Source organism: Pyxicephalus adspersus, chromosome 2, assembly GCF_032062135.1.
Source record: "Pyxicephalus adspersus chromosome 2, UCB_Pads_2.0, whole genome shotgun sequence".
Classification (NCBI taxonomy): domain Eukaryota; kingdom Metazoa; phylum Chordata; class Amphibia; order Anura; family Pyxicephalidae; genus Pyxicephalus; species Pyxicephalus adspersus.
In genome coordinates this window covers 9954-37758 of record NC_092859.1, presented here as the reverse complement: position 1 = coordinate 37758, position 27805 = coordinate 9954, and the positions used below count along the sequence as shown (strand labels likewise).

General features: G+C 40.2%; 1 protein-coding gene across 1 annotated transcript; it reads left to right on the top strand.

Annotated features, from left to right (window-relative positions):
* Positions 1-4047: 4047 nt before the first annotated feature.
* POLR2A (RNA polymerase II subunit A) lies at positions 4048-20222 on the top strand. Its single transcript, XM_072399158.1, has 29 exons — positions 4048-4273; positions 5110-5242; positions 6684-6820; positions 6901-7074; positions 7428-7709; positions 7961-8122; positions 8295-8515; positions 8631-8763; positions 9011-9135; positions 9432-9642; positions 10287-10496; positions 10583-10751; positions 11468-11562; positions 11638-11841; positions 12328-12550; positions 12840-13023; positions 13317-13488; positions 13573-13678; positions 14039-14244; positions 14539-14763; positions 14844-15090; positions 15214-15314; positions 15518-15622; positions 17039-17221; positions 17306-17509; positions 17587-17773; positions 17852-17965; positions 18282-18431; positions 18589-20222. Exons 1-29 carry the CDS (start codon positions 4187-4189, stop codon positions 19743-19745), a joined length of 5907 nt encoding a protein of 1968 aa, XP_072255259.1. The 5' UTR covers positions 4048-4186; the 3' UTR covers positions 19746-20222.
* The last annotated feature ends 7583 nt before the right edge of the window (positions 20223-27805 follow it).

The window sequence follows — 27805 nt, the reverse complement described above, 5'->3', positions numbered from 1 at the left end:
TCCTGTCATTGTGGGATAACCTGTAAAAAAAACTTTGTGGCTGGAGATCGGAGTCCTGAGTGTGACTCGGGATTACCACTATTTGCAGGTAAAATCCACCCCGAGTCACACTCGGGATTACCTCTACGGGAGTTTAAAGGGGGATTCCAGATTCCAAAGTCCTGCTAAAAATGCTTATAAAAGCCCCCATTATTTTCAATGGAAGTTTTCATAAAAAGCTTAAACTCTTGTAAAAGCCTCTATTTCATTTTTTAAACGTTGCAAGCAACGTTTAGGATAAAGCTCCTAAACGTGTCCCAAGGAAACGTCCTGGTGTAGATTAGCCAGTTGGAATGCATGGGAATTTCAAACATGGGCTTTTAAAGCCTCAGGTTAAATGCTGGGGAAAATGTCCATGTAGACTAAGCTTAAATCATGTTTCACACAGTTGGGAATATCAACTGCCAGATAAATGCAGGATAAACGCTGGAGCTTCCACCAGTATTGCAGCTGGAAATGAAAGTTATTACTTGACAACTCCTTTTTTGAATCCTCCAAAACAGATAACCTGCAAAGATGGCTCTGCCCACTCCCAGGCAACCAGAAAAAAAAAAATTCCCATGGGCCATCCCTATCAGGTAATATCAAGATGACTTCATCAAATATATAAACCTGAACAATCAAGGATGGAGCTTTCCATCCTGGAGGATTCACCAAAAAAGAAGTTATCAGGTAATAACATATACTTTTATATATTAACCTCCAAGAAAGCAGTTATCTGGGGAGGGACCACTGCCTGAAGTACTTTTCTCTCAAACCCTGACACGAGACCAAGTCTACTTTGCAGTTCCAAAAACTTATATTGCTGCAGCCCTGCAAATCTGTTAATTGACAGCCCAGGATGCAAGAAAAAACAAGAAAATTGATGGCCAAAGGCTAAGAACAAGGACAAGCCTGCAACATGAACATTCAGCATTGTGATAGCCAGTCCTACGCCCATACCAATATAAAATGGTTTAAATGTGATCCTGCTGGGTCAACATGCAATATTTCTTTTAAAGTTTTTGTTAAATTGTTTATTGATTTTCTGCATTTGTATAACTTTATCTGATATTTTTTTTATAATCTATGGAGTCTCCCATTCAGTACCTGAACTGCTAAATGAAGCTTCTTTAGATATGGAAGCAGAACCTAAGGCCGTGTTAGCAAGCCGTGTTTTATGGAAAAGATATTTAGGGGTTTTCCCACATGTCCACCAGAAGCTGGAATACTCCCAGGTTGAGAACCGTATTTTCTTGTCTTACATGCCATTTTGTTTTTCCATGATGTTACACCACAGAGAAATAAAAGATTCATTTCTGCCCATGACATCTTATGGGCCAAGGACTGGAGGATTCTGGATTTTGTACCTCCCTACCTGTTTACATATGCAGGTTGAAGTTTTGTCTGGGAGATGGATAGGACTGTCTTGAAGACTAACAGTGAATGTGAATCACCACAGGAAGGAATCCTGACCAGAATCAGCCACAAGAATGGTCACACCACACCCAACCTTCCTGTAGGTGATGATTGAGCCTGTGGAATGGATAGAGAAGTTAGGAAAAGAGGTGCAATAGGCTTCAGTCTATAGAGGGAGAGGGGGCACAAGGGATATCCACCCACCTCCGCCAAGGGCCTGCAAAACCCTTGGTTTGCCCCAATTAATTTTGGATGCAAAGACGGGGAGGGGGTCATATGCATTGCTGTAGACCCAAATATGTCTTTTTTTCAACCTAGGTTCATCAAGTTTACATATGAAAAAATAAATAGGAGAACATATAGGGATGGCTCCTGGGAGCCTTTTTGGTTCTCCGTTTCCTGGGCATAAGCATCTTTTATTAGACCTGGAGGATAAAAAGTAAAGACAGAGTGAAGAAAAGGGAAACAAATTAAAGTTGGCCTAGGGGATAGTGGATATAGTAAACACTGCTAAATAGAATGCATACCCAATCATTCAGGAGATAAAAAGAATAACTGGTGTTGGTGGTAAACTAGTACAAAAGGACTCCCCAGGGAGGCAGAGCCATAAGAAAAGAATTACATTTCAGAGAAATAAAATGCAAATGAAAATCCACATGCAGAATCCACAATCAGTTTCAAGGTGCAGAAAATGCCAGAAGCTCTGAAACACCAAAACTAGAATCTGCTTTGGGCTGATGAGATGTCAAAGCATAGCACTTATTCAACCATAGAATTAAAATACAATGCAGGTCTGCAAATTTGTATAACAAACACAAACCAAGCATGGAGTAGACTGGGAGGATTCTAAGTATGAAAACATCAAACAGCCTCAGCAAGATTTAGCGGAGCAGACGGTCCAAATGTAACACAGGTGTCCAATTTATATTATTATTAAACAGGATTTATATAGCGCCAACATATTACGGAGCGCTGTACAATAAATAGGGATTGCAAAGGACAGACTAATACAGACAGTGATATAGGAGGGGAGGACCCTGCCCCGAAGAGCTTACAATCTGGTGCAATGTGCAGACATTATTGTATTATGGCCAACAAGGATGGAAGGGAAACCTCTGAGATCTCGGTGAGAAGATTGATGAAACCAACAAATTAATATTATATACTGGGGTTCCCTGCTGAGACAGTCCTACCAAACCAAGAACTACATACTAAAACTATCCAGTGCAAAGGTGAAGACACAGGATTAGTGGGACTGACTACAAAGGATGATAGGAAAAAAAAAACATTCCCAGGTGGATGTGGGGACAATTCTTTGACCCCAAAACACAAACATATTACAGGGAGATCACCACTAAAATACCACAAAGCAAAAAACACAACCAGATACCGAGGAGTTTATAGCAATGTTGGGTTTGAACCCAAAAACACAAATCAATAAACACACAGCTGGATACAGGAGTCCTTTATAAAACAAAAAGCTATACAGCAGAGGTTTACACAATATATTTATACATAAACAATACTATAATGAAATATAACACTGGATATATCTATTTATACACACACAACATATATAAGAACACTAGATTATATATATATATATATATATATAAAACACACACACACTATATATATATATATACCTATACAATAATAACACAATTACATACACTATATATATATATATAACAATAAAAACACAATTATATACACACACACATACCCGGGGCAGATAATAGCTGATACCCGAACACACAATTACATCCAGGGGGTGATCTATAACCGATGTACAGACGGATACAGGAAAGAACCGCAATACTACATGACTACCTGACCCCCAAAACAAAGTATATACACCCGGATGGAGAAGACGCAGTAACAATACTGGTAACACGAAAATACAATTCCATTTATATTCCGATACTGACTGAGGTCTTTCTATATCCATTGAAGTATTTAAAGTCCTTGGTCTCTCATAGAGGGAGCATGAAGCGATCACTACCGATTTTCCTCCGAAAAACATTGCGGCCCACACAACCTACGAAGCCTCGGTGTGCCTTGATTTCCGTGCCAACATCCAGCATCTATCGTCAGTATGCTAATGTACGTGACCACGGGGATGAGAGGCCTCCATGCTAACATAGAACCTAATTGATAAATAGGTAGCAAACTTTGGGCACACTTTAAAACCGGAGGAAAAGATAAACATATAACCAGGAAAACAAAGGTAAACGCCAACACAGGGAATAAAGACAGAAGTAGCGCGCCATACCGCAATAGAACCAACGCGCATGCACAACAAAAACCCCAAGCAGCCAGAAGGCAGCAATCTATTGAATACTACGTGTGTCAATCATAGCTTAGACCCGCCCACTGAACGCTGAGCTCAGTTTAAGGTACGCCCCTGCTCACGAAATGAGCCGGAAATTGCCGAACATGTTTCGCAATCGAGAGCAATGCGCTTGCGCGTAAACGCCCCTAATGTCGTCATTGGACTCAAAGCTTTTCTCCAATCATAGAAGAGAAATATGTTCCTGGCCCCTGGAAAGAAGGGTGGATCAACCCGTAGACAACAACGCAGTCTATATAACCAGGAGTCCGAACGCGGAGAGCTTTAGAAGCGCAGTGAGCGCGAGCAGCGACGGACCTCTAGAAGAGGGAAAGCGCTGCTGTGCTGTGTCTTACTAGTGGTGGGACTTTAAATAGATAAACTCCTACCTCAGAGATCGTCCGACCGACCGCCGATATGCACGGCCAACCGAGCGGAGACAGCGCCTGTCCGCTGCGGACTATTAAACGCGTACAGTTCGGCGTACTGGGCCCAGACGAGTTGGTAAGAGGCGGGGCTTAGCGCGGAAGTTCACGGGGGAAGCAGGCGTGTCACGTGGCTATGCACGTAGAACGCTTTTCATAACAACTATGTGTTAGAGATGAGTGCGGTGAATGTGATACTATGTGGTGGCCATCAGTAATTGTGGTGATCAGTGAATGTATCACTATGTGGTGGCCATCAGTAATTGTGGTGATCAGTGAATGTATCACTATGTGGTGATCAGTGAATGTATCACTATGTGGTGGCCATCAGTAATTGTGGTGATCAGTGAATGTATCACTATGTGGTGGCCATCAGTAATTGTGGTTCAGATTCGTGAATGTGATGGCTATCAGTGAATGTAATACAATATTGTGATGGGTGAATGTGTGTTTTTAGTCTGCAAACTTACAAAAGCCTTGTAAAAAAGTTGTAATAAAAGTAATGGGTGCTTTAGACCTTCATTAGCATTTCGAAGCTCCAAGCATTTTCTCGAGTTGTTTGGGTTAGGGTCCAATCGTCCACATAGACATACAAGCTCCTATAAAAGCCAGTACAGATTTATTAAACCATCCTGGGAGCAGCGTAGGTTTCAGGAGCATTTACCAGACATGTTTTTCAGAAGCCTCTCTGTGCCTTATATATTGTAATTATGTGTTGGAGTCAAGGAATGTGAGGCATTGTGATGGAAATCTCTGAATTGAATACAATAAACTTGGTAAATCATGTTGTGTACTTGCTTGCAGAGCCCATAGGTGACACATAGGTAGTGTTTGGGTTCATACATTATACTTGTTCTGTACAGTAAGACCATGCTAAATGTAATGTATGTGTAATATATATGTATTTGTTTTTAGAAACGTATGTCTGTCACAGAAGGAGGGATTAAATATCCAGAGACAACAGAAGGTGGGCGCCCAAAGCTAGGAGGCTTGATGGACCCTCGGCAAGGAGTGATTGAGCGCTCTGGACGCTGTCAGACATGTGCAGGTAATGCCGAACTGCAAATGGTGCTATGCAAAATCAGGAGATCTGTAGAGAAAACCTTTCCTTGTGTGTAAATTCTGGCGACCGTAGGTTGGTGAGACCTTAAACATTGATGGCTGCTGGGAAGATACAGCAGGATAGTTGGATCTTGGACCTTTATCATAGAACAGTGGTGCCCAACCTTTTTTCATCTGGGGACCGCTGTTGACATGGATATGACATGACATGGATGCAATGAATACTTCCAGAGAAATGCAATTCATGTATCGGATAGCCAAGGAGTACTTGTTCTTACTGCTACATCTTTAGGTCTCTACATCTCCCCATTTTCCCCACATTTCCAGTTTTTAATATCGCTCAGTTCCAGAGACATTGAAGGTCACGGAATGTAAAGGTCCAGCTTTGTGTAACAGGCAGCTCACCAGCCTCAGTCCCTCGCACCGCAGCATTTGCAGATTTAACTGCAAGCAGCAGTGAGAGGTACTGAGCGTCTCCCCCCTAGGCAGCGTTCTTTGGCACAATTAAGCAGTAGCCTGAATGAAGTCATGAAGTTTTGTGAACTTTAGGGGGCACCACAGCGCACAAACAATTGGCAGTACCCTAATGTTCATTGCCATGACTTCCCCCAGGGATCCCCAACATGCAAACTCAGTTTGAGGACCCTTCTCTTAAAATAACCCCCCTTAATGTAAAAATATCCCTGTTACGATTTTATGCTTGTGGCCCTGTATCTAGCAACTTGTTATGTTTTTACGGGGCTTACATTTGGTTTAGTAGCAGTGTACCCTGAAAATTTCACATTTCTATGACAATCAAGGAGATATGAGGATTTATTTATGGGATAATGACAGAGGCTTGAACACAGCTCTTATCATGCTGCTCGGATCATCTCCGTACAAGCAGCTACCTCTGTCTTCGGGGGGTTGAGATCGTCCTGCCACCAATGAGCAGAGAGGAGAGGGCTACATCCGACCTGCATGCCAAAGGTTGGGCACCCCGGTCATAGATGGTTGGTGGGTACATACAGCAGCATAGTTGGGTTTTGGACCTTATTCATACGCCATTGGTGAGTAGCTATAGTAGGGGAATTGAATCTTGGACCTTTACCATAGATGGTTGCTGGGTAGGTACAGCAGGATAGTTGGTTCTTAGACCTTTCATATATGGTTGGTGGCTAGATACCCTTGGACCATTATTGTGAGTGGTTATACCAGGAAAGATAGGTCTAAGGATATTGGCGAGTGCATGTTGCAGCATAGATGGGCCTTTAGATCTTTATCCTGGTTGGTAAGTGGTTATTGGTAGGCTTTAGACCTTCCTCTTGTATAGTTGGTGGGCACAACATTTCCAGCCATTTAAAAGTTTTCTGCTTTGGGTCTTTAATATTTGTTAGTTGCAACTTGTATTTGTTCCCCATTCATCTTCTGACTATTTCGGTTTACAGGCAACATGACTGAATGCCCTGGTCACTTTGGACATATTGAACTGGCGAAACCAGTGTTCCATGTTGGCTTTTTGGTAAAAACCATGAAAGTTTTACGCTGCGTCTGTTTCTTCTGCTCCAAGCTCTTAGTGGATGCTGTAAGTCTTCATTGCTGGACTTTTACATGGTAGCCATTCCTGCTAAGTTATTCATACTAACTTTGCTTTGTGTGTCTTAGAATAATCCAAAAATCAAGGACATTTTGACTAAATCTAAAGGACAACCGAAAAAGCGCTTGACTCATGTCTATGAGTTGTGCAAAGGGAAGAACATCTGTGAAGGTGGAGAAGAAATGGACAATAAATTTGGGGTGGAGCAAAATGAAGGTGATGAGGACATTCAGAAGGAAAAGGTAAGGGGCTCCTATAATTTCCAGGTTGGGGGTGTGAATTAGAATTTGTGGCGGGTGGTTGACAGTTTACAGCTAGGCTGTAGAGGTACTGAGGTAAATGTGGATAGAAGCTTAATATCCTAGATGTGCTGGAATTGTTGGATCACAAACATCTATGAACTGAGGTCCTCAGTCCTTTCATTCTATCCATGATGGCATTTTTCTAAAATGCATTATTATGTGGTGAAAACTGTATTGGATAGCCTAATATATTGCATGTTTCCTAAGGGAATGAAGTCAGGATGGTAACTCTGGAGCCAGTTTGTCCTGTAACTGGCATCGTAGGCCAGCTTTTTGACATGTTTTCATTTTAGGGTCATGGCGGCTGTGGCCGTTATCAGCCCCGAATCCGGCGTACTGGGCTGGAGTTGTATGCAGAATGGAAACATGTGAATGAAGATTCTCAAGAGAAGAAAATTCTTCTAAGTCCCGAAAGGGTTCATGAGATATTTAAGCGGATCACGGATGAGGAATGCTTTATTCTTGGTATGGACCCACGATTTGCTCGTCCTGAGTGGATGATTGTCACAGTCCTTCCTGTCCCACCGCTAGCTGTACGACCTGCAGTTGTCATGCAAGGATCAGCTAGAAATCAAGTGAGTTAAGGTTCTGTGGCTTAGATGGTTCAAATGGCTGGAATGCTTATTTAAATTTACAGTCAAAGTTCATTTTTAAGTTTTGATAAAGCTTTTAACTTGTCACAATGACTAAGTCTTTAAATTTGGTCAATCTTTACCCAATTTTTTGTGTTGCATATGTGATTGTTCCTGTCCTGAAGGTGGGACTGTGCAGTAATAGAAAAAAATGGGAAAATGTTCATTCCTAATTCCCTTCCCCTAATCTTCAGGATGATCTGACTCACAAACTGGCAGATATTGTGAAGATCAACAACCAGCTGCGGAGAAATGAACAGAATGGAGCTGCTGCTCATGTCATTGCTGAGGATGTAAAACTTCTGCAGTTCCATGTTGCCACCATGGTAGATAATGAGTTGCCTGGACTACCTCGGGTAAGTAAAATTGAAAATGGGAGAAACATTGCTTTAGCTTATAAAAAGTAAAGTATATTATGAATGTGTCTTGTCTTTGGCAGGATGCAGGGGCTCAGGATTGGGTAGAAAGAGGGCATTCAGGTACTTTGGGGTAAGACTACAGTTAGGTCATCTGCTTTTTTTTTCTCAGGCTATGCAAAAGTCTGGACGTCCCTTGAAATCCATAAAACAACGTCTAAAGGGAAAGGAAGGCAGAGTGCGTGGAAACCTGATGGGAAAACGTGTGGATTTTTCTGCCCGAACTGTCATTACACCTGACCCAAATCTCTCCATTGATCAAGTTGGTGTTCCAAGATCAATTGCTGCAAACATGACATTCCCAGAGATTGTCACCCCCTTTAACATTGACAGGTAGTGTATCCTTCTCTAATATGCCTAGAGATTGTCTTAAAGTACAGGATCTCCATCCTCTCCATACCAAGGCATGTTAGAGTGTTATTAATGTATTTTTCCTGCATCATTTTAGGCTGCAGGAGCTGGTGAGACGGGGGAACAGTCAGTACCCAGGAGCCAAATACATAATTCGTGATAATGGAGATCGAATTGACCTGAGGTTCCACCCAAAACCCAGTGACCTTCACTTGCAAATCGGTTACAAGGTGGGTAGATATCCTGTCAAAATTCACTTGTAATCAGTTTGGGTAATCAGATAGTTGAACCATATATGTTCTTGTGTACTCACTATGATTGGAACTTCCGTATGTTATACTAGATCTTTGTTGGTGTTGGATGTGATTATTCGCGGCTTGGAGTCCTCATTTCTTTGGGCATGTCTTAGTCCGTTTGCCCTATCCTCGTATGTAAATACAGATATCTTTCTAAAGGGACTCTGCTTTGCTTCCTTAGGTGGAGAGACATATGTGTGATGGGGATATTGTCATCTTCAACAGACAGCCCACATTGCATAAAATGTCTATGATGGGGCATAGAGTTCGTATTCTGCCTTGGTCCACATTTCGTCTCAATCTTAGGTGAGAGCCTTCTGAAATTGTTCTATAAATCTTTGTACAGTATAACATTATCTATTCCATATATTCTCCACTGGATCTGCCTCTGTACTGTACAATAGTAAAATCGTCACCATTGCTTCTCCTCTGTACATCACTGATCTCTAAGTCTAGAAGTTTCTGCAGGTCTGTGTGCAGTTTATGATAACTACCGCACTTTATCACCTATAAAACTTAGCTGGTCCTTGGTGTCAAAACTACATAAATCCTGACTGCATATTTGTACCACCTGTAAGAACACTTTTATTTTTGGTATCCAGTGTCACCACTCCTTACAATGCTGACTTTGATGGAGATGAGATGAATCTGCACCTTCCACAGTCTCTAGAAACGCGGGCTGAGATCCAGGAGTTGGCAATGGTGCCACGTATGATTGTCACGCCTCAGTCTAATCGACCCGTTATGGGTATTGTCCAGGACACTTTGACTGCTGTACGCAAATTTACCAAGAGAGATGTCTTTTTAGAAAGGGTAAGACTCCTTCTGTACTTGGGGACAACATTCAGTTTTGAGGTACTGACAAACTTTACATTAATCATAGTGATCTGTCTTGGTCCGATCTTTCTCAGATTTGTATTAAGTTTTACTTTAATGCTTAAAATTGCACTCAAATATTGGGGCGGTGGATTTATTGCCCTCCTGTGACACTTTATTACTAGTCTGTTTTATATGAACAGCCTTTCATTTCAGAACCCAATCATTATTACAATTAACAGGTATAATAAATTGATTGTGCATATAAATAAATAAAGGTAAGTGTATTAAGGTTGTATGTTTAAAGTTAATCCTGAACTAGGTTGAGCCAACCACAAAATTCCTAGTTACCTAGTATAATCTGGTACATCCTGGGCCAAAAATGAGGTATTCATGGGGCAGCACAGTGTGTGGTCCTTCCTGTATATGTTCAGATCCACACCTGTGAAGCTATGACCATTTTGGTTTGGATTGGGGTAACAGATAGCATGTTCATTTAGGAATTGAATGGTTTTTGTATTTGCAGTTGCTTTGCAGAGATTTAGTTAATGTTGGGTTCTTTCATTAATGTAGGGTTAAAGCAGTACTCAGTAGGGATTTCTAATGGTTTTACCGTATCTTATTAAAATCATTTGCTGCAGGGAGAAGTCATGAACTTGCTCATGTTCCTTTCCACTTGGGATGGCAAAGTTCCACAGCCAGCCATCCTGAAGCCACGCCCTCTCTGGACAGGAAAGCAGATATTCTCCCTCATCATTCCAGGGCACATTAATTGTATACGAACACACAGCACTCACCCAGATGATGAAGACAGTGGACCATATAAACATATTTCTCCTGGGGATACAAAGGTTGGTGTAGCTTGAATGTGCACACCTATCTGTTCATCCATCTCTGCCAGACTCTGTGTCTTAATAATAACTTTATACATTTTCAGGTTATTGTGGAGAATGGCGAGCTGATAATGGGCATCCTGTGTAAGAAGTCTCTGGGAACATCAGCTGGGTCTTTGGTCCACATATCATACCTTGAAATGGGTCATGATACCACACGTCTGTTTTACTCAAACATCCAGACCGTCATCAATAACTGGCTTCTCATTGAAGGCGAGTATTAACCACGATATCTAGTAAGATTGGGCTTTTAGGTGTTGAAATGGTGAATATCAATTGTCTCACAACATATGTCCAAAAGAGGTTTCTAAAGATGCCAGCGATCAATCACTTCTGATACACAATCACAACGGCAAAAGACAGCAAAGGATTCTGTCAGAATACATGCACTAGATTTGATGGACAGTCTTAATAAGGTGTGCATATGGTGGCAAACTTCTGGGTAAACCACATAAGAAAAGCCCCAGAAATAGGTACCTAATGCGTTGTCCTGTCTGATTCCCACATGGAGTAATAGGTGTCCAACAGCATATAGAATTCCTCTAGTAAAAAATGAAATTCAATGATGGTGCAGATAAAGATATAGCAGTCTTATACAATAATGATGGATTACATTATCTATTATCCCCCCCCAATTATTTACAGCAGGTATGTATGTGGGCATAGTTGGAGTACGGTCACAAAAAGTTTCATGTCACCCTAAAGCTCCATTGAGTTTTCATCTCAAAAGTTATCAGGGTGATTGTGTTCATTGGACTCTTTAAAGACATTTTGAACTGGACATATTTGGAGCTACTATATTGATTAAATTTTGAGAACTGATTACAACCCCTAGTTTACATTATTACCTCAATAGTATTTTAGAAAAATATTGTATGGCATTCTGCTAGATGGCATGTTAGGTTTACACTTTTGTTTTTTTTTCTTAGGCCACACTATTGGAATTGGAGACTCCATTGCTGATGCCAAGACTTACCAGGATATTCAAAACACTATCAAGAAAGCAAAGCAGGATGTGATAGAGGTGAGGATAATAGGCCTATCCTGTCTATTTGTAAGTTGCTGAATGTTTAGTAACTCTTCCCATTTTGCTGGGCAGGTTATTGAAAAGGCTCATAACAATGAGCTAGAGCCTACACCTGGCAACACCCTACGTCAGACATTTGAAAATCAAGTGAACAGAATTCTTAACGATGCTAAAGATAAAACTGGTTCTTCTGCCCAAAAGTCCCTGTCTGAGTACAATCACTTTAGGTCTATGGTGGTGTCAGGAGCTAGGGGCTCAAAAATCAACATTTCACAGGTAAGGCCTGTTCACTTTAAGTATATTGGGGGATGGACATGTGACATTTGTATGTGTTGCTATTGGCATTGCACAGTATTATACATAGAGGCTTTCTGTGTAGTAGTATGCCTGTGGAGGGGATACTTGATACTGTGCCAAAGCATGTACTGTGGGGGTTGTGTACTCCGCCAGGTAAATGGATGTATACAGACTTATTTGACAAGGTCAAGCCTGTATGGGGTTATACATAGGCTTTGTCTGCAAGGCCTGGACTTGGTGTGAATGGTATATAGGGTTTGAGTCCTGGTGTGGGCAGTTTTTTAGTTACACCTGATCTTGTAGACTAATAACACATCAAGGTGGGGGAACTGGATTTTTCTATGTAGGGCATACACGGGGTTATTGTTGAATTCTGGCCTGTGGGAAAGTGATTTGTATTGTTATCCAGTGATGCTTTTGGGGTTCAAGTATGGATTGTGTTTGAAGATTTATTTATTTTTTCAGGTTAATGCTGTAGTGGGTCAGCAGAATGTAGAGGGTAAGCGAATCCCCTTTGGATTCAAACACCGTACGCTCCCTCACTTCATAAAGGATGATTATGGCCCTGAAAGCAGGGGCTTTGTGGAAAACTCATACCTGGCTGGCCTGACCCCAACAGAGTTCTTCTTTCACGCTATGGGAGGGAGAGAAGGTCTGATCGAGACTGCTGTAAAGACTGCAGAGACTGGTAAGGAGACTGATTTGGACTCTTCTGGCTAACCTAAATGACTGAAAGAAGCTCAACACGTTCTAACACTTTAAAAACCATATAACTTGTGCTGTCCACTCCCCATCTCAGTTTACATGGTCCCCAAGCTGAAGACAGTGCAGTTTATCCAGTTTGCTGTCATATTTTTACAGAAGAAACTGTTGGATTTCCTTTTAGCTTTTCACTTGTTTAACTGCTCACTTTACATCCTACCTGTCCAGATTAGCACAGTGTAAAACTAACCACTGTTCACTCCATTTCTTACCAGGTTTTATCCAGAGACGTCTGATCAGGTTTATGGAGTCACTCATGGTAAAATATGATGCGACAGTCCGTAATTCCAAAAGTGAGGTGGTACAGCTGGGATACGGAGAAGATGGTTTGGCTGGAGAGGGGGTCGAATTCCAGAACTTGGCCACATTGAAACCATCTAACAAAGCATTTGAGAAGAAGTGAGTGGACTTCTAGCTGTATTGTAAACTTGTTCATTTTAGTATGTAATCTAAGTGGTTGTATGTGCATTGTGATGACTAAGATATAGCAGCTTACTGCTATAGGTCAGTGTAACATTACTGGGTGCATAGCAGGGTCATTTCTATAGTGGTTAATGTATGATGTGGTTGGGGGCATAGGGTTTTTTCCAAGTTAAATGCATAAACATTTGCAGTCATCATTGGCGCCAGAGTGCAATAAATGGCTTACTCACTGAAAATAGTTTGTGACTTTGAAGCTGATCTTTTTGCAGATTTAAGTTTGATTACACCAATGAGAGAGCTTTGCGCCGGACGTTACAAGAGGATGTTGTAAAAGATATTCTCAGCAATGCTCACATCCAGAATGAGCTGGAAAAGGAGTTTGAGAAGATGAGGGAGGACAGAGAGGTTCTAAGAGTAATTTTCCCTACTGGAGATAGTAAGGTAAGAGAACAGACATAACTCAACATACTGATGATGCCCCAATTACATTACTATAATACGCCGGTGTTTGTCTTAAAAAAACAGGTTGTACTTCCTTGTAACCTTTTGAGGATGATATGGAATGCACAGAAGATATTTCACATTAATACCAGGATACCATCAGATTTAAACCCTATAAAAGTAGTGGAAGGTGAGTAGTATTGTATGATTTAGTTTGATTTAGTCTGGTGCCTGATTTTGAAAAACTGGTAGATGCACACTGCCAATCCAGGCATTATTGTAGATAGTTTATCCTTTTCCTGGTAACTGAGTGAGTCTGAGTTGGTGATCCCACCGCCCTATTACAAATTTAGGATATCTTTAAGTTGGTCATTAAATTGCCCACTTTTGCCCAAGTAGTTGCCACAATGTGGCTTGTAGCCAACTTAACTTCAAGGTCTTCAGTTTTACAAAATCTGCCGAATTCAACTAGTTTGAGACCCATGTCATGAAAAGGATCCTCAAATGAAATTGTTTACGGGTATTAGGACACTGTTCTATTTTCTTACAGGTGTGAAGGAGCTCAGTAAGAAGCTGGTGATTGTCAATGGGGATGATCCTTTGAGCAGACAGGCACAGGAAAATGCCACCCTTTTGTTTAATATTCACCTACGTTCCACACTCTGCAGCAGACGCATGATAGAGGAGTTCAGGCTCAGTGGAGAGGCTTTCGACTGGCTTCTAGGAGAGATAGAGTCCAAATTCAACCAGGCCATTGTAAGTTTTTCATTTCTAAACAAAACATTTGTCCAGTTTTTTTTTTGGCTGGGGCTTGTTTGGTTAAAAAATTACATTTTCACAAAGCATTTACAGAGATTAAGCTGTATTCATCCTGTATTCTTCTGTTAGTGTTAAATCTGACTTCTTTGGTCTAACCTTTCTATGCTTGTCTCTTGGGCTTATACAATGGTACAGTCTCCATGTTTGTCCTGCTGCCTCATTCATTCATAGTCTCTTACTTGTCCTACAGGCTTTCATTGTTCTAAAATTTCACCTTGCTATTTCTTATAGGCTCATCCAGGTGAGATGGTGGGTGCGTTGGCTGCTCAGTCACTCGGAGAGCCTGCCACTCAGATGACCCTAAACACCTTCCACTATGCTGGTGTGTCTGCAAAAAATGTCACCCTGGGAGTCCCACGTCTTAAAGAGCTTATCAATATTTCCAAGAAACCAAAGACTCCTTCACTTACTGTTTTCTTGCTGGGACAGTCGGCTCGGGATGCTGAGCGAGCAAAGGTCAGTGGTAAATGTTTTGTGGTTGCACAATTCACTGACATGAGTTGTGTAGCCCAAATAACAGTTTGTGTTCGCTATAGGATATTCTTTGTCGCTTGGAACATACAACTCTGCGCAAGGTCACTGCTAACACCGCGATCTACTATGACCCCAATCCACAAAATACAGTAGTAGCTGAAGATCAAGAATGGGTCAATATCTACTATGAGATGCCAGACTTTGATGTGACCAGAATTTCACCGTGGTTACTTCGTGTAGAGCTGGACAGAAAGCATATGACTGATCGCAAATTAACTATGGAGCAGATTGCTGAGAAGATCAATGCTGGTTAGTATGCTTCAATGATTACATATAAGTAAATGTGTTCAGCCCCAGAAACTCTGAATTTCTCCTGTGTTTTTTTTTTTTTTATAAGCTTTAAGGATTGACTGTTAATGTTGACTCTTTCAGGCTTTGGAGATGATCTAAACTGTATATTCAATGATGATAATGCAGAAAAGCTAGTACTGCGAATTCGTATTATGAACAGTGAGGAAAACAAGATGCAAGAGGTGAGATGTCATGGAATGTTCAGGCTTTTACCCTCTTCTGTGTTTTAATGGCGGAAGGTTCTCATTCTTTGTCTCCTGTTTGGTTTGTGTGCTCCTCCTCATTTCCTCCCTTTTTTGATTCTCAGCCAATGCCTTACATTGTCTTCCTTTCTCCTTTATTCCATCCCTACTCACTCATGGTCTACTTATCTTTCTTGGGACAGGAAGAAGAGGTTGTGGATAAAATGGATGACGACGTCTTCCTTCGTTGTATAGAATCTAACATGCTGACAGATATGACCTTGCAGGGAATCGAGCAGATCAGTAAGGTAAGCTGGTGTTCAGTATAATTACAGCATGTTTAATGTTAGGCAGATTTAAGTAGCTAATTACCAAGAGGACACAGGCAGTTATTTGCAAGAAAGTACAATGCAAACTGGACATCATATAGCCTGGCTGAAAGATGCCCAGAACCCAAAAACATTGTCCTCCATTAGGATATGGTTCATCACATTTTTCCTGCTTTTGATTACCCCTTTTAATGGCCCTTGAGGTTTACCAACAATTGATACAGATGGTATGGGCATACGCTTTACTATCAGGGTTCCTAGGCTGCTTTGGAAATTAGAAGCTTGGGTTTAAGTATAGGCATGGTGGTTTATTAGTACTCTTGAATTTCATATTTCAATTTTCATATTGATAACATCTAAGTGTCTAAGCTTTGCTAATATTACTAAATGAATTACTAAAAAAAGTGTTTAAGTTGCAATTAAACCCAAAACTGGAACAGGTTAAATCAGAATAAATAAGAATGCAAACACCATAAAAGCAACTTGGTGTACAGAAGTTCTATGTTAATGAGAAAAATGTACAATGCACTACACTTCCTTTTTGTCTCTGAATTTAGCGGACAGGTAAATCTGGTGAGAACCTTGGATGGGAAGCTTTTTTCACTTACTGGGTGCTTCTGCACATGCCTGAGATGCTCAGGCATGCGCAGAAGGTGCATTTTCATGTAAAGGGAAAAAAAATTGCCGATCTCCCGCATGCGCAGTTAAGATTGGCAAGTTTTTTTTTTCCCATCTACATCTCCCGATCTCACTTCTGGGTCGGGTGATGTAGGATGAAGAGGTGAAGATGGCATTACCCGGATCCCCAGGACGTCGTAGGACCGGCTGGAAGAGACCTGCGGACCGAACGACTGCCCTGCAGGATTAAAGATAAATGATTTTTTTTTGGGGGGGGGGGGGCACTTTTGAGTTTAGTTTTTATTCAGGCCTGTTGTAAACATTGTAGGGAATGCTCAGCTCAAAGAAGTGATAAATTGTAAGTAAAAGGAGAAAAAGTCCTAAACCTTTCCGGAGGTACACTGCTAAAGCCAACCCCACATCTGCACAACTGCTAATAGAATGTTAAAATATATTTACATTTTTGATGCTTATTTACACAATTGGAAACATTACTTTGGAAATTGCTTTGTTCACGTTTGTGATTTTCAAACTTTAAATGTGCAAATAATAAATTGCAGTAGATGTTCTACTTCTGTCAGTTCTGTATTCTAAAGCCAGACTTTGATTCAGTCCCATAGGGGTCACAGCTTCTGGGTTTTCTGTGCTTCCTGTAACTTTCTGTTCCATATCCTGAAGTAATCTGCTTGGATTTAGTACATGGAGCATAGTCCTTACTGTTCTGTTTTCTGAAGTAAACCTCTTGCATGCAGCATAGCTTAGTGTCCTGTTGTTTAGGTCTACATGCACCTGCCTCAGACTGACAATAAGAAAAAGATTATCATTACCGAGGATGGTGAATTTAAGGCTCTTCAGGAGTGGATTCTGGAGACTGATGGAGTAAGCCTTATGCGAGTCTTGAGTGAGAAAGATGTTGACCCAGTGAGGACCACATCTAATGACATTGTTGAGATTTTCACAGTAAGTATTAGGTGTCCTTTTTCTGTTTTACTTTCTACTACATACAATATTGGGCTTAGTGTAACTTTTTAACTATTGTTTTAGGTGCTGGGTATTGAGGCAGTGCGCAAAGCTCTAGAGAGAGAATTGTACCATGTCATCTCCTTTGATGGTTCCTATGTCAATTATCGTCACTTGGCACTTCTATGTGACACTATGACATGTAGAGGACACTTGATGGCCATCACACGTCATGGTGTGAACAGGCAGGACACAGGACCCCTCATGAAGTGTTCCTTTGAAGAAACTGTAAGTATCTCACTGTTTTTCTTGCAATATGTAACACTCATTGTTGCATCCTGTAATTTTATTGGTCCTTTCCTCAGGTGGATGTTCTCATGGAGGCAGCAGCACATGGTGAATCAGACCCTATGAAGGGTGTGTCTGAAAACATCATGTTGGGACAGTTGGCTCCAGCTGGAACTGGCTGTTTTGACCTCTTACTGGATGCAGAGAAATGTAAATTTGGAATGGAAATTCCAACAAATATTCCAGGACTTGGAGCTGCAGGACGTAAGTGGCAGACAATTTTGGGAAAAATCATCTATGCTTATCTAAGCTTGTCCTAATGTTTGTTTGTTTTGTCTTTAGCAACTGGTATGTTCTTTGGATCTGCTCCAAGTCCTATGGGAGGAATGTCGCCTGCCATGACGCCATGGAACCAAGGTGCTACACCAGCTTATGGAGCCTGGTCCCCAAGTTTAGGTATGAGAAGGTGGCTCATTGACTTGTATGGCTTCAGTAACTGGGATATAGGCAGAGCAAAAGTTCTGAATGTGGTCTCATCAGTCATGAACTGGGTAAACTGCCACTAGTTGTGCAGTATGCTCTCCTGCATGTAAAACTGACCTTTGACATAGTTCGGATACTGACACTTTACTGTAATCTTATGCTGAGATAATATATTGGAACTCTATTGTTTCTATAACTTGTAACTACACCTCTAAATGTATTCCAGTCAAACTGTGTCAAGATGTATGTATTCTATCAATGCTATTAACACTCTTGGCTTGTCTTTCAGGGAGTGGTATGACCCCTGGAGCTGCTGGCTTCTCTCCAAGTGCTGCTTCAGATGCCAGTGGCTTTAGTCCAGGATATTCCCCTGCGTGGTCCCCCACCCCAGGCTCTCCAGGGTCTCCAGGTCCTTCCAGTCCGTACATTCCCTCACCAGGTAAGTGATAATTCTGATGGTCATGTTACGTGCTGGATATGTCCAGGTTTATTCTAACTAGGTGGGTGGCATTCTCTATTGCACCCTTTTATGGACACTATTATTATTTGTGTGTAAACTGAAAACGCAAATCTAATACTAATGTTTTGTCCTGCAGGTGGCGCCATGTCTCCAAGTTATTCTCCAACTTCTCCTGCTTATGAGCCAAGAAGCCCTGGTGGATACACTCCCCAAAGTCCCAGCTACTCACCAACTTCTCCATCCTACAGTCCTACATCCCCATCATATTCTCCCACTAGCCCAAATTACAGTCCTACATCACCCAGCTATTCCCCCACATCACCCAGCTATTCCCCAACAAGTCCAAGTTACTCTCCAACATCACCAAGTTATTCCCCAACAAGTCCAAGTTACTCTCCAACATCACCCAGTTATAGCCCAACAAGCCCAAGTTACAGCCCCACTTCACCAAGCTACTCTCCTACCTCTCCTAGCTATTCCCCAACCAGTCCCAGTTACAGTCCCACATCTCCCAGTTATTCCCCAACCAGTCCCAGTTATTCACCTACAAGCCCTAGCTATTCTCCCACCAGCCCAAGTTATTCACCAACCTCTCCCAGCTACTCTCCAACATCTCCTTCATACAGCCCAACATCGCCTTCCTACTCGCCTACTTCTCCCAATTATTCACCTACTTCTCCAAACTATACACCTACTTCTCCAAGTTACAGCCCAACAAGTCCCAGTTACAGCCCAACCTCTCCCAACTACAGTCCCACAAGTCCCAGTTATTCACCCACATCTCCAAGTTACTCTCCCTCAAGCCCCCGTTATACCCCACAGTCCCCGAGCTATACTCCTAGCTCTCCCAGCTACAGCCCAAGTTCACCCAGCTACTCCCCAACAAGCCCAAAATACACACCAACAAGTCCATCTTACAGCCCAAGTTCACCAGAGTACACACCTACGTCACCCAAATACTCTCCAACTTCACCCAAGTACTCGCCAACATCTCCTAAATATTCTCCAACTTCTCCTACATATTCTCCCACAACTCCGAAATACTCCCCAACATCTCCAACATATTCACCAACGTCTCCAGTATATACTCCAACATCCCCGAAGTACTCCCCTACGTCTCCTACTTACTCGCCTACTTCTCCGAAGTATTCACCAACCTCCCCCACCTACTCACCCACAAGTCCAAAAGGTTCAACGTACTCTCCAACATCCCCTGGATACAGTCCCACATCACCCACCTACAGTCTTACGAGTCCAGCTATTAGTCCAGATGACAGTGATGAAGACAATTGAGCATATTGTACTGTTTTTCCAAAGATTAGGCTGTCTAGCATAATACCAGCCAAACACTGAAACAAATTCAAAATGTAAAATTCATAACTTACATACCTAATTCACTCAAATTTTCTATTTTAAGTGGTGTTTTTGCAGCATATAATTCTGCCAGCTTTTTTTGGCTTTGTGTAGTTAAGTGTTGCTATCTTTATATATATATATGTATATGTATATTTTTTATCTTTCTAAATGTAATCCTCAAACCTGTGCTAAAAGTCATAAGGTTGATGAGCAGAATCATTGCTTTTCCTTGTATTTATGCAACAAAACTTACCCTCCCCAAATAGTCAATATTTATAAACTGAGGATTCCATTATTTCTTTATTTTGATCAGATTGCTCTGAACTTTAGCCAGTGTGACTCTTTAGCAAGGTTTTTTTTGAATTGTGAATGATACTTGTAAAGTGTATTTCTCAATAAAGAGATTTTTGGACATTTTTGGTTTTGGCTGCAGTTCCACAGGTAATATACTGGATATTGGTTTTCTGAGAATACAGTGCATGGATCAAGGGACCAGCAAAAGGTTTAATGGGGCAAGACTAGATAAACAAGCAGCACAGGTGACAAGGATGCAAGTGCTGGAAATGTAGATACATCTGTAAGATGGAGAGAAGCAATACAGGTGTAGGGTACACAAGAGAAGACAAATGTGATAAAGGTTTTGGGTAAAGAAGGTAGGAATCTAAATGAAGGCTTACCACCTACAAAATAAGCAGCCCCAAGGAAACTAAACTTGTACATAGATGGTGGTGTCTAATTCTCATTTTCAGTGTTGGACATGTTAGTGGTATATGTTCTAGACAATGGGCATTCTGTAGCTGCTATTTTGTCCTTTCATTAGAGTTGTGTGGCTGACTATGATGTAGGTGCAAAATGTCACAAAGCAGCTTTGCTATTTGGGCCATGGTGGGACAAGGTCTACAATCTAAGCCAAGTGTTGTATATCCTAGCTACTATTTGAAAATTACCTGGAGATTCATACATTCCAAAAATAGGAACTTGCCCTCTGCCATCCCCTTTGCTGCATCTTTTAGGGAAGGGATTTTGGCTGCAGTTGTACAGTTAATATACTGTATATAATAATTCAATCTATTACTCCTTTCTCCTGGCCCTATCTTGATTGTTCTTTTCACCTTACTCAGTGCTTGCTGGTACTTTCATTACTATTTTTCAGAATGCCTAACACCATAAATATAACATCTTGAGCACATTTCAAACATTTCTTCTTGACCATTAACCTTTACACTGCCATTTATTTATTTGCTTTGTATTAACATTCTACAACTCCAATGTGGCCTCAAAAAAGGTCTAATTAATCCACTTTGGGACTATTTATGAAACTGGGAATCTGACATTCCCTCAATCTTCCTCTGGCGGTAATCTTCCAAGTTAATGTGATTTAATAGCAGTGTTTAATCCCTACCTGGGAATGTATGAGGAAATGTGTTTTTATTGATCTTTTCCAAGAAGAAAAAAGTATATTTATCAATAGCACAAGGTATAGCTTACAGGGTAAGCTTTTAGAAAATAGAAGAACAAATCAGGAAATAGCTGTAATGTCACATCTTTACAAAAGTAATTGAGCAAAATTTTACACGTAAACATATGGGAAGATATGAAAAACCTAAAGCACATAGTTTATCTGTAAACTTAAGTAAGTTAGAAAAAGTGTTTTTAATCCCTATTTAATGTACAGTGCTGCATAATATGTTGGCGCTATATAAATCCTGTTAATAATAATAATGCCACCTACCAGGGTTTTTTTTAAAGAATCTAATACATTCTACTGATAATCTAATAATGCCACATCCCTAATGTCAAACCTTACAGACAAAATTGTATTTTTGATACAGTATGAGACTTTATAAGTATCCAATCATCAATTCCTTCCCAAAGCATAATAGTTTAAAATGCCAGCAAACTTTGGTAAACATATTTTTTAAAAAATGTAGAAAATCAGCAACCATTTAAGAAAAACACACATGATCTCAATAAAATCTGGTCCAAGGCATTTTCTTTCAGCCATTACAGATTTAATTTTTATACAGTGATGAGGCAAGTGCAACAAATAATCAGTAAAAAAATACTACACAAATGATTTATAACTCAAAGCTTTGTTCAGACTGGGATACTTGGTGGCCTGTGGGTTAAAAATTTGTTTCGCCTATATTTTAAGTCCCATCAAAATCACCTCCACAGGAATCCTGATATGTGCTCAAAAATATGCTTTTCTAAAAGTTTTTAGTTTTATCTATATAATAGTTGCTATCCACATCACACCTGTTGAATTACAATCCACATATTTTTTCATGTTTAAAAGGATACCTTCTAGTAAAGCTGCTTAAAAGACTGCAAACGAAAGTAATTGACTTTATATGGGGGTAAAAAAGACATTGCCTCCCCAAATCTGTATTGTCTTACTTGGGGACACAAGGCAGCCTTGGAACACCAGATTTTAAAAATTAGTATTATGCTATGCGTTGGAAACTCAGAGGGCCTGATCTCAGGGAAATATCGGGTCCTGAAAATGGAATCTGTTCCCCCTGTTTTGAAACACACCTATATGCAAAAATGGGAACAAATTCTAGGTAGATCACTCCCAGATGAGATCTGGAAAATTATTTGGCAACAAACACAGAAAAGCTCTCTTGAATGATTTTTAAGAAAACACTTACAAAATACTAATGCACTGGTACCTCACTCCAGAGGTTCTTCAGAAAAGATTCCCTACCACTAGTAACCTTTGTTGGAGGTGTGGCTTGGATTTAGGCACTTTACATCATGTTTTCTGGTTTTGTCCATGAATAGTTGCTTATTGGCATATCGTGAAGAAATTACCTGACAAATTGTTTGACAAACCCATCCACCTCGATATACTGTCTTACATACTGGGTCTTCCGATCTGCGAACTACCTAAACCTAACAAACGTTTAATGTTTTAACAGCAGCCAGATGTCATTTTGCAAAATATTGGAAGTGTTCCAGTGCCTAATAGGACGACACTCATCAATTGTAATCAAAAGGCGTACAACTGACGGAACACCTTACGGCAAGGTTACATGGCAGGCTTGATAAATTTAATGTACCGTATATACCCGAGTATAAGCCGACTTTTTCAGCACCCAAAATGTGCTTAAAAAGTCCTCCTTGGCTTACACTCCAGTCAAGTGCATCCTCTGCTAGCTGATTCCCGCTCCTGCCCCCACACACCCCTGCTGACACAATAATTATTAGAAGTTGGCAAACTCCAGCCTTTAGGCCAGATACGGCCTAGCCAGTAGTCGATTCTGGCCTAACGCCCCCTAGTTTTTTAACCTCTCCAGTGGTAACCCTGAGTCACACTCCGGGTAGGTAAACCTATGGAAAACAATAAAGCAATAAATAAAGCGTTTACATGATCCGCCGGCATCCTCCATCATCCTTTGCGTCTTCTTCCTTCTTCTGGCTGGCGTTCTATGGAGCTGATGAGTACGTGTCAGTACGTGTGGACGTTCTGTTCAGGGCGGGGCGGGAAATGCAAATCTATTTGTATTGCATTCAATACAAAATAACTGTATTGAATGCAAAACAGTGGATTTATATGTGTAAATGTAGTACATTGTTTTTTATGAACATTTGAGTATAATATTTTTTTTAAATGTTTTAAAAACTTTAAAAAAATATATTTTTTATTTTTAATTATTATATTTAATTATTTATTATTATATTTATTTTTTTATTATTTAATTTCATATTTTGACATGATTTTGTGTTTCAAACGTTATTATACTCATACTAATAAATTATACTGTAAAATAAATTTTCATAAAAAACAATGTACTGCTTTTAGACATAAAAAACAGACAGAAATTAACCACCCAGGAGGTTAATGGTCAATTCGGCCTAATCACGGCCGGCTAAGGTCGGCAACCCACAGCTCCTGAGCCTCTTTGTTGTGGCTCTCTTTCCTATTTATCGCAGCCAGCGTTCCTGGTGGGGGCGGAGCCATCAGAGTGGGACTCGAGAGAGTCTCTCGCTGATAAGAGTCCCACATGTTCCCGGGTGCTTACACGTGGGACATGGGACTAGATGCAAAAGCAGTAACAGAGAGCCATAAAAAAAAGAAGTAAAGTGAGTTTAAAAGTAAGTTATACCAACTATATATAAGAAAGCATAATTTATCATATGATTAATATATGATTAGTAACTAATCATATGTTAAGGATTAGTTACTAATCATAAATTAATCTTCTGATAAATTATTAATACTACACAGTATTTATATAGCGCCATCATATTATGCAGCGGTGTCCAAAGTCAATAGTCATGTCACTAACTCTCCCTCAAAGGGACTCACAATCTAATGTCCTTACCATAGTCATATGTCATTAATGTGGGTCAATTTTTTGAGGAAGCCAAATAATTTAAAAAAATAAAGAAGTGAACCTTACTTGTAGAAGTGAAACTTGCCTGTAGCTGCAGCATTTCCCACCCTCTGCTTATACTCGAGTCAATCAATTTTTACTGTTTTCCGAGGTAAATATAGGTACCTCGTCCTATAATCGAGTATATACGGTAATTTGGGAGCCATAGGAAACCTATCCTCAAGCTCATCCAGGGACAAGGGTAATATTGTGGTATATTTGAATTTAAAGGAAAAGAAAATTTAGTTAGTATTTGAAAATGAGGATTAGTGAGACATGGGAATAGGGATTTAAAAATGATTAAGGATTAGGATATGGAATAATAAAAATGGGTTAGATATAATAATAAGGTATTTCTAATAATTTTTAAAAGTGTTTTTGAATAGTGATTAAAGGTCGTAGGTGACATAGGTAGTCATGATTTGGTAATACGGTGGATGTTATAGATGAATTTCTTATTTTAACATTGGTTGATTGAATTAATTCAGCTTTTTCTCTCCTTTTTTTTTTGTTGGTTTTCTAAAAAATATTTTATTTTCTTTCTTTTTCTCTTAGGGTAATAATGATTGATTCCTAAATAGTGATAGTAAATTTACATTAAATAAATGTTGAAATGTTAAACATATATTTAAAAAATTTTTTTCAGGTACCTAAAATGTCCCCAAAAATATATATGGTGTATGAATTTGTGAAATTTAGGATGTGGTACCATAAACATATCCCCCATCCAATTAACAAAAAAGATCAGGTTTTTATATTTGCTAAACGGTAAACTTAAAGACAAACTTTACTATCTGACCTTACAGGTGAATCTGTGGTCTTTCTTACAAATTCAAAATTGTGTCACATCAGTAGGTAGGAGGTGTGATTTCTTTCCCCTTGTATGTGGATGGTAGTCCGACATGTCATACTATCTCCTTTTTATACTCCTTTTTAATTCCACATCAGAAGAATATTCCTTAAACATTTTAGAGTGTTTGGGAGTCTTCACAATCTATATCTTTTATCATCAGATATCATACATCTATCATCAGTGGTGATAGTGGGATTTAAGTGTTTGTAAAAAAAAATGCTGCCTCTTACCAAAACTTCCATAGCAATCTGGATCTTTCATCTGTCCAAGACTTTTACCCATGTCACAAAACAGTTCTACACTCACCAGCACATGCAAACTCCAAGCAATCAATATATATTTGTGGGATGTAAACTAATAAACTCTTCTGGAAAAGGGAAAATTTGTTCTCATACTTACCTGTAATTTTTCATTCCTGGAAACTCCCTTCTACCAGTGCGCCCATGGATCAACCTTGCCCATTTTACCCCCCAGGTCCTCCTCCCCAAGCTTTAAAAGACTCCACTTCATTCACCTGCATGTTCCGTATCAACCTGAAGGGAAGGAAGAAATGAGAACAGCACTTAGAGCAATAGTGCTGCAAAGGAATGCTTTGTCAATGCTGATTGTAATACAGTGGAACTGAAAAAAGATCCTGAACCCAAGATAACAGTCAATCTATAGTGCCAAATGAAAATATTAGGTGACCTCCAGCTGGCTGCTTTGCAGATTGTCTCTGTAGAAACTTTTGCAGCTTAAAGTCTGCCTCCTCCTTTTGTGATTCAGTGGATGGTGTATCCATTGGTGGTAGTACTAATTCCCAGTTTAGATGGAAGACTAATTCATCTTTCAGTAGAAAATCTAGAGAAGGATGCAGATGGACTATATCTGATGAAATGTAAGGTTCTCTGACTGAAAGAGACTGAACCTCTAAGGTTCGCCTGGCTGATGTAAGAATATTGTTTTCCAGTCATTGAAGATACTTCAATTAATTTATTTTCCCTTGAGAAGAGACGTATAAGGGGGGATATGATCACCCTGTATAAATATATAAACGGTCCATATAGAGAACTCTCTTCCCCATTATTCACTTTGAGATCATTACAAAGCACAAGGGGGCTCTCTTTGCGTCTGGAGGAAAAGAAGTTTTATCTCCAGATAAGGACGGGATTCTTCACTGTAAGGTCTGTGATAATGTGGAATCGGCTCCCTCAGGAAGGAGTTTCAGCAACTACTATAGATTGCTTTAGGAAAAAGCTGGATGATTTCTAGAAGCACAGAATATAACTGGGGATTAAAGCTTTAAAATAAAGATAACAGAGACTGCTGATCCAGGGAACATCCGATTGCCTCATGGAATCAGGAAGGAATTTTTTTTCCATTGGAGCAAATTGAACCCGGGGTTTTTTTTGGCCTTCCTCTGGACCAACTATGTCCATGTTTATATCTGGAATATGTTTAACTTTAATTGTATCAAAGCTAAACCCCTTGTCTAAGTCAGATTGTAAAAAATCCAAAACTTGAGCGGGAGTGGGAGAAAGCCTAATAAGGTGAAACCTGTCAGGAATTGAGAGAAAATACATTCCTTTGAAGCACTTCAAGTACCCTACCTTCTTTGAGAACTTTGGAATGAGTAGAATTTAGGAATTTGTTGTTTAGCTTAATATCACAAAAAACACACTCCAAATTATAGCACAGGGACCATACCATCTAAAATGGTGTGCAGTAATTCTGTTTACATAAATCTGTTATGTTACTTGAATTTTGGAATACATGGTAAAACCCCTCTTTGTCTCTATCACTTCCTTTGTATATATACTGTTACAAACACTTAGGAGAAAGATACCTCTGATGATGTGGCACAACTGGAATGTAGATAAGCATCAGCTAAATTGATTAAAAACATCCAATCAGCCAGCCTGAGCACTAATAGAATGATCTGAAGACTGTCTTGAATATGAATTACAAATTTGTATCTCTTAGATACCCTAATACTGGGTGAAAAGTCCCTATAGCCTTCTGGCCCAGGAAAAGCTTGGGATAGAACCCAATGTCTTGCTCTTCCAAGGGACCTGGCATCACTTCCTAAGCTTTGCAAATGTATATAAGGACAAAAGGACCTCAGATATTGCCAAATAGGTAGGTGACTCTGCAGCAAGCCACCTGCTGGTTGCCAGTGGAAGCACATGTAAGGCGTGCTAAACCACAGTGCCACCAGGAGGTGACATTTAAAGCTGCAGAGTTCCTGATATCTGCTTGTGCAACCCTGGCCTTGGAGGCCCTTTGGAAGGTTGCTTGAGACCCATGCCAATGGAGAGGAAAAGATTCACAGAATCTAATTCCCCTGGAATCAAAACAGTTCTCATGAGTAGCCCAGCTGGGGCAAGGAAACTGCTGATGTATGTTCCTTTGAGAAATCAAACTTTAATTTCCTCCCATTACTTGCTGGATATCCTCTTCTAAAGGCTTCCCAAGTCATAGTTGCTGAAACTACTTCCTGAGGGAGCCGATTCCACATTCACACCTTACAGTGAAGAATCCCTTCCTTATCCGGAGCTTAAACTTCTTTTTCTCCAGATGCAAAGAGCGCCCCCTTGTGCTTTGTAATGACATTACAGTGAATAATGGGGAAGAGAGTTCTCTATATGGACCGTTCATATATTTACACAGGGTGATCATATCCCCCCTTATACATCTCTTCTCAAGGGAGAATAGATTCAGTTCAGCTAATCTCTCCTCATAGCTGAGCTCCTCCATTCCTTTTATTAGTTTAGTTGTCCTTC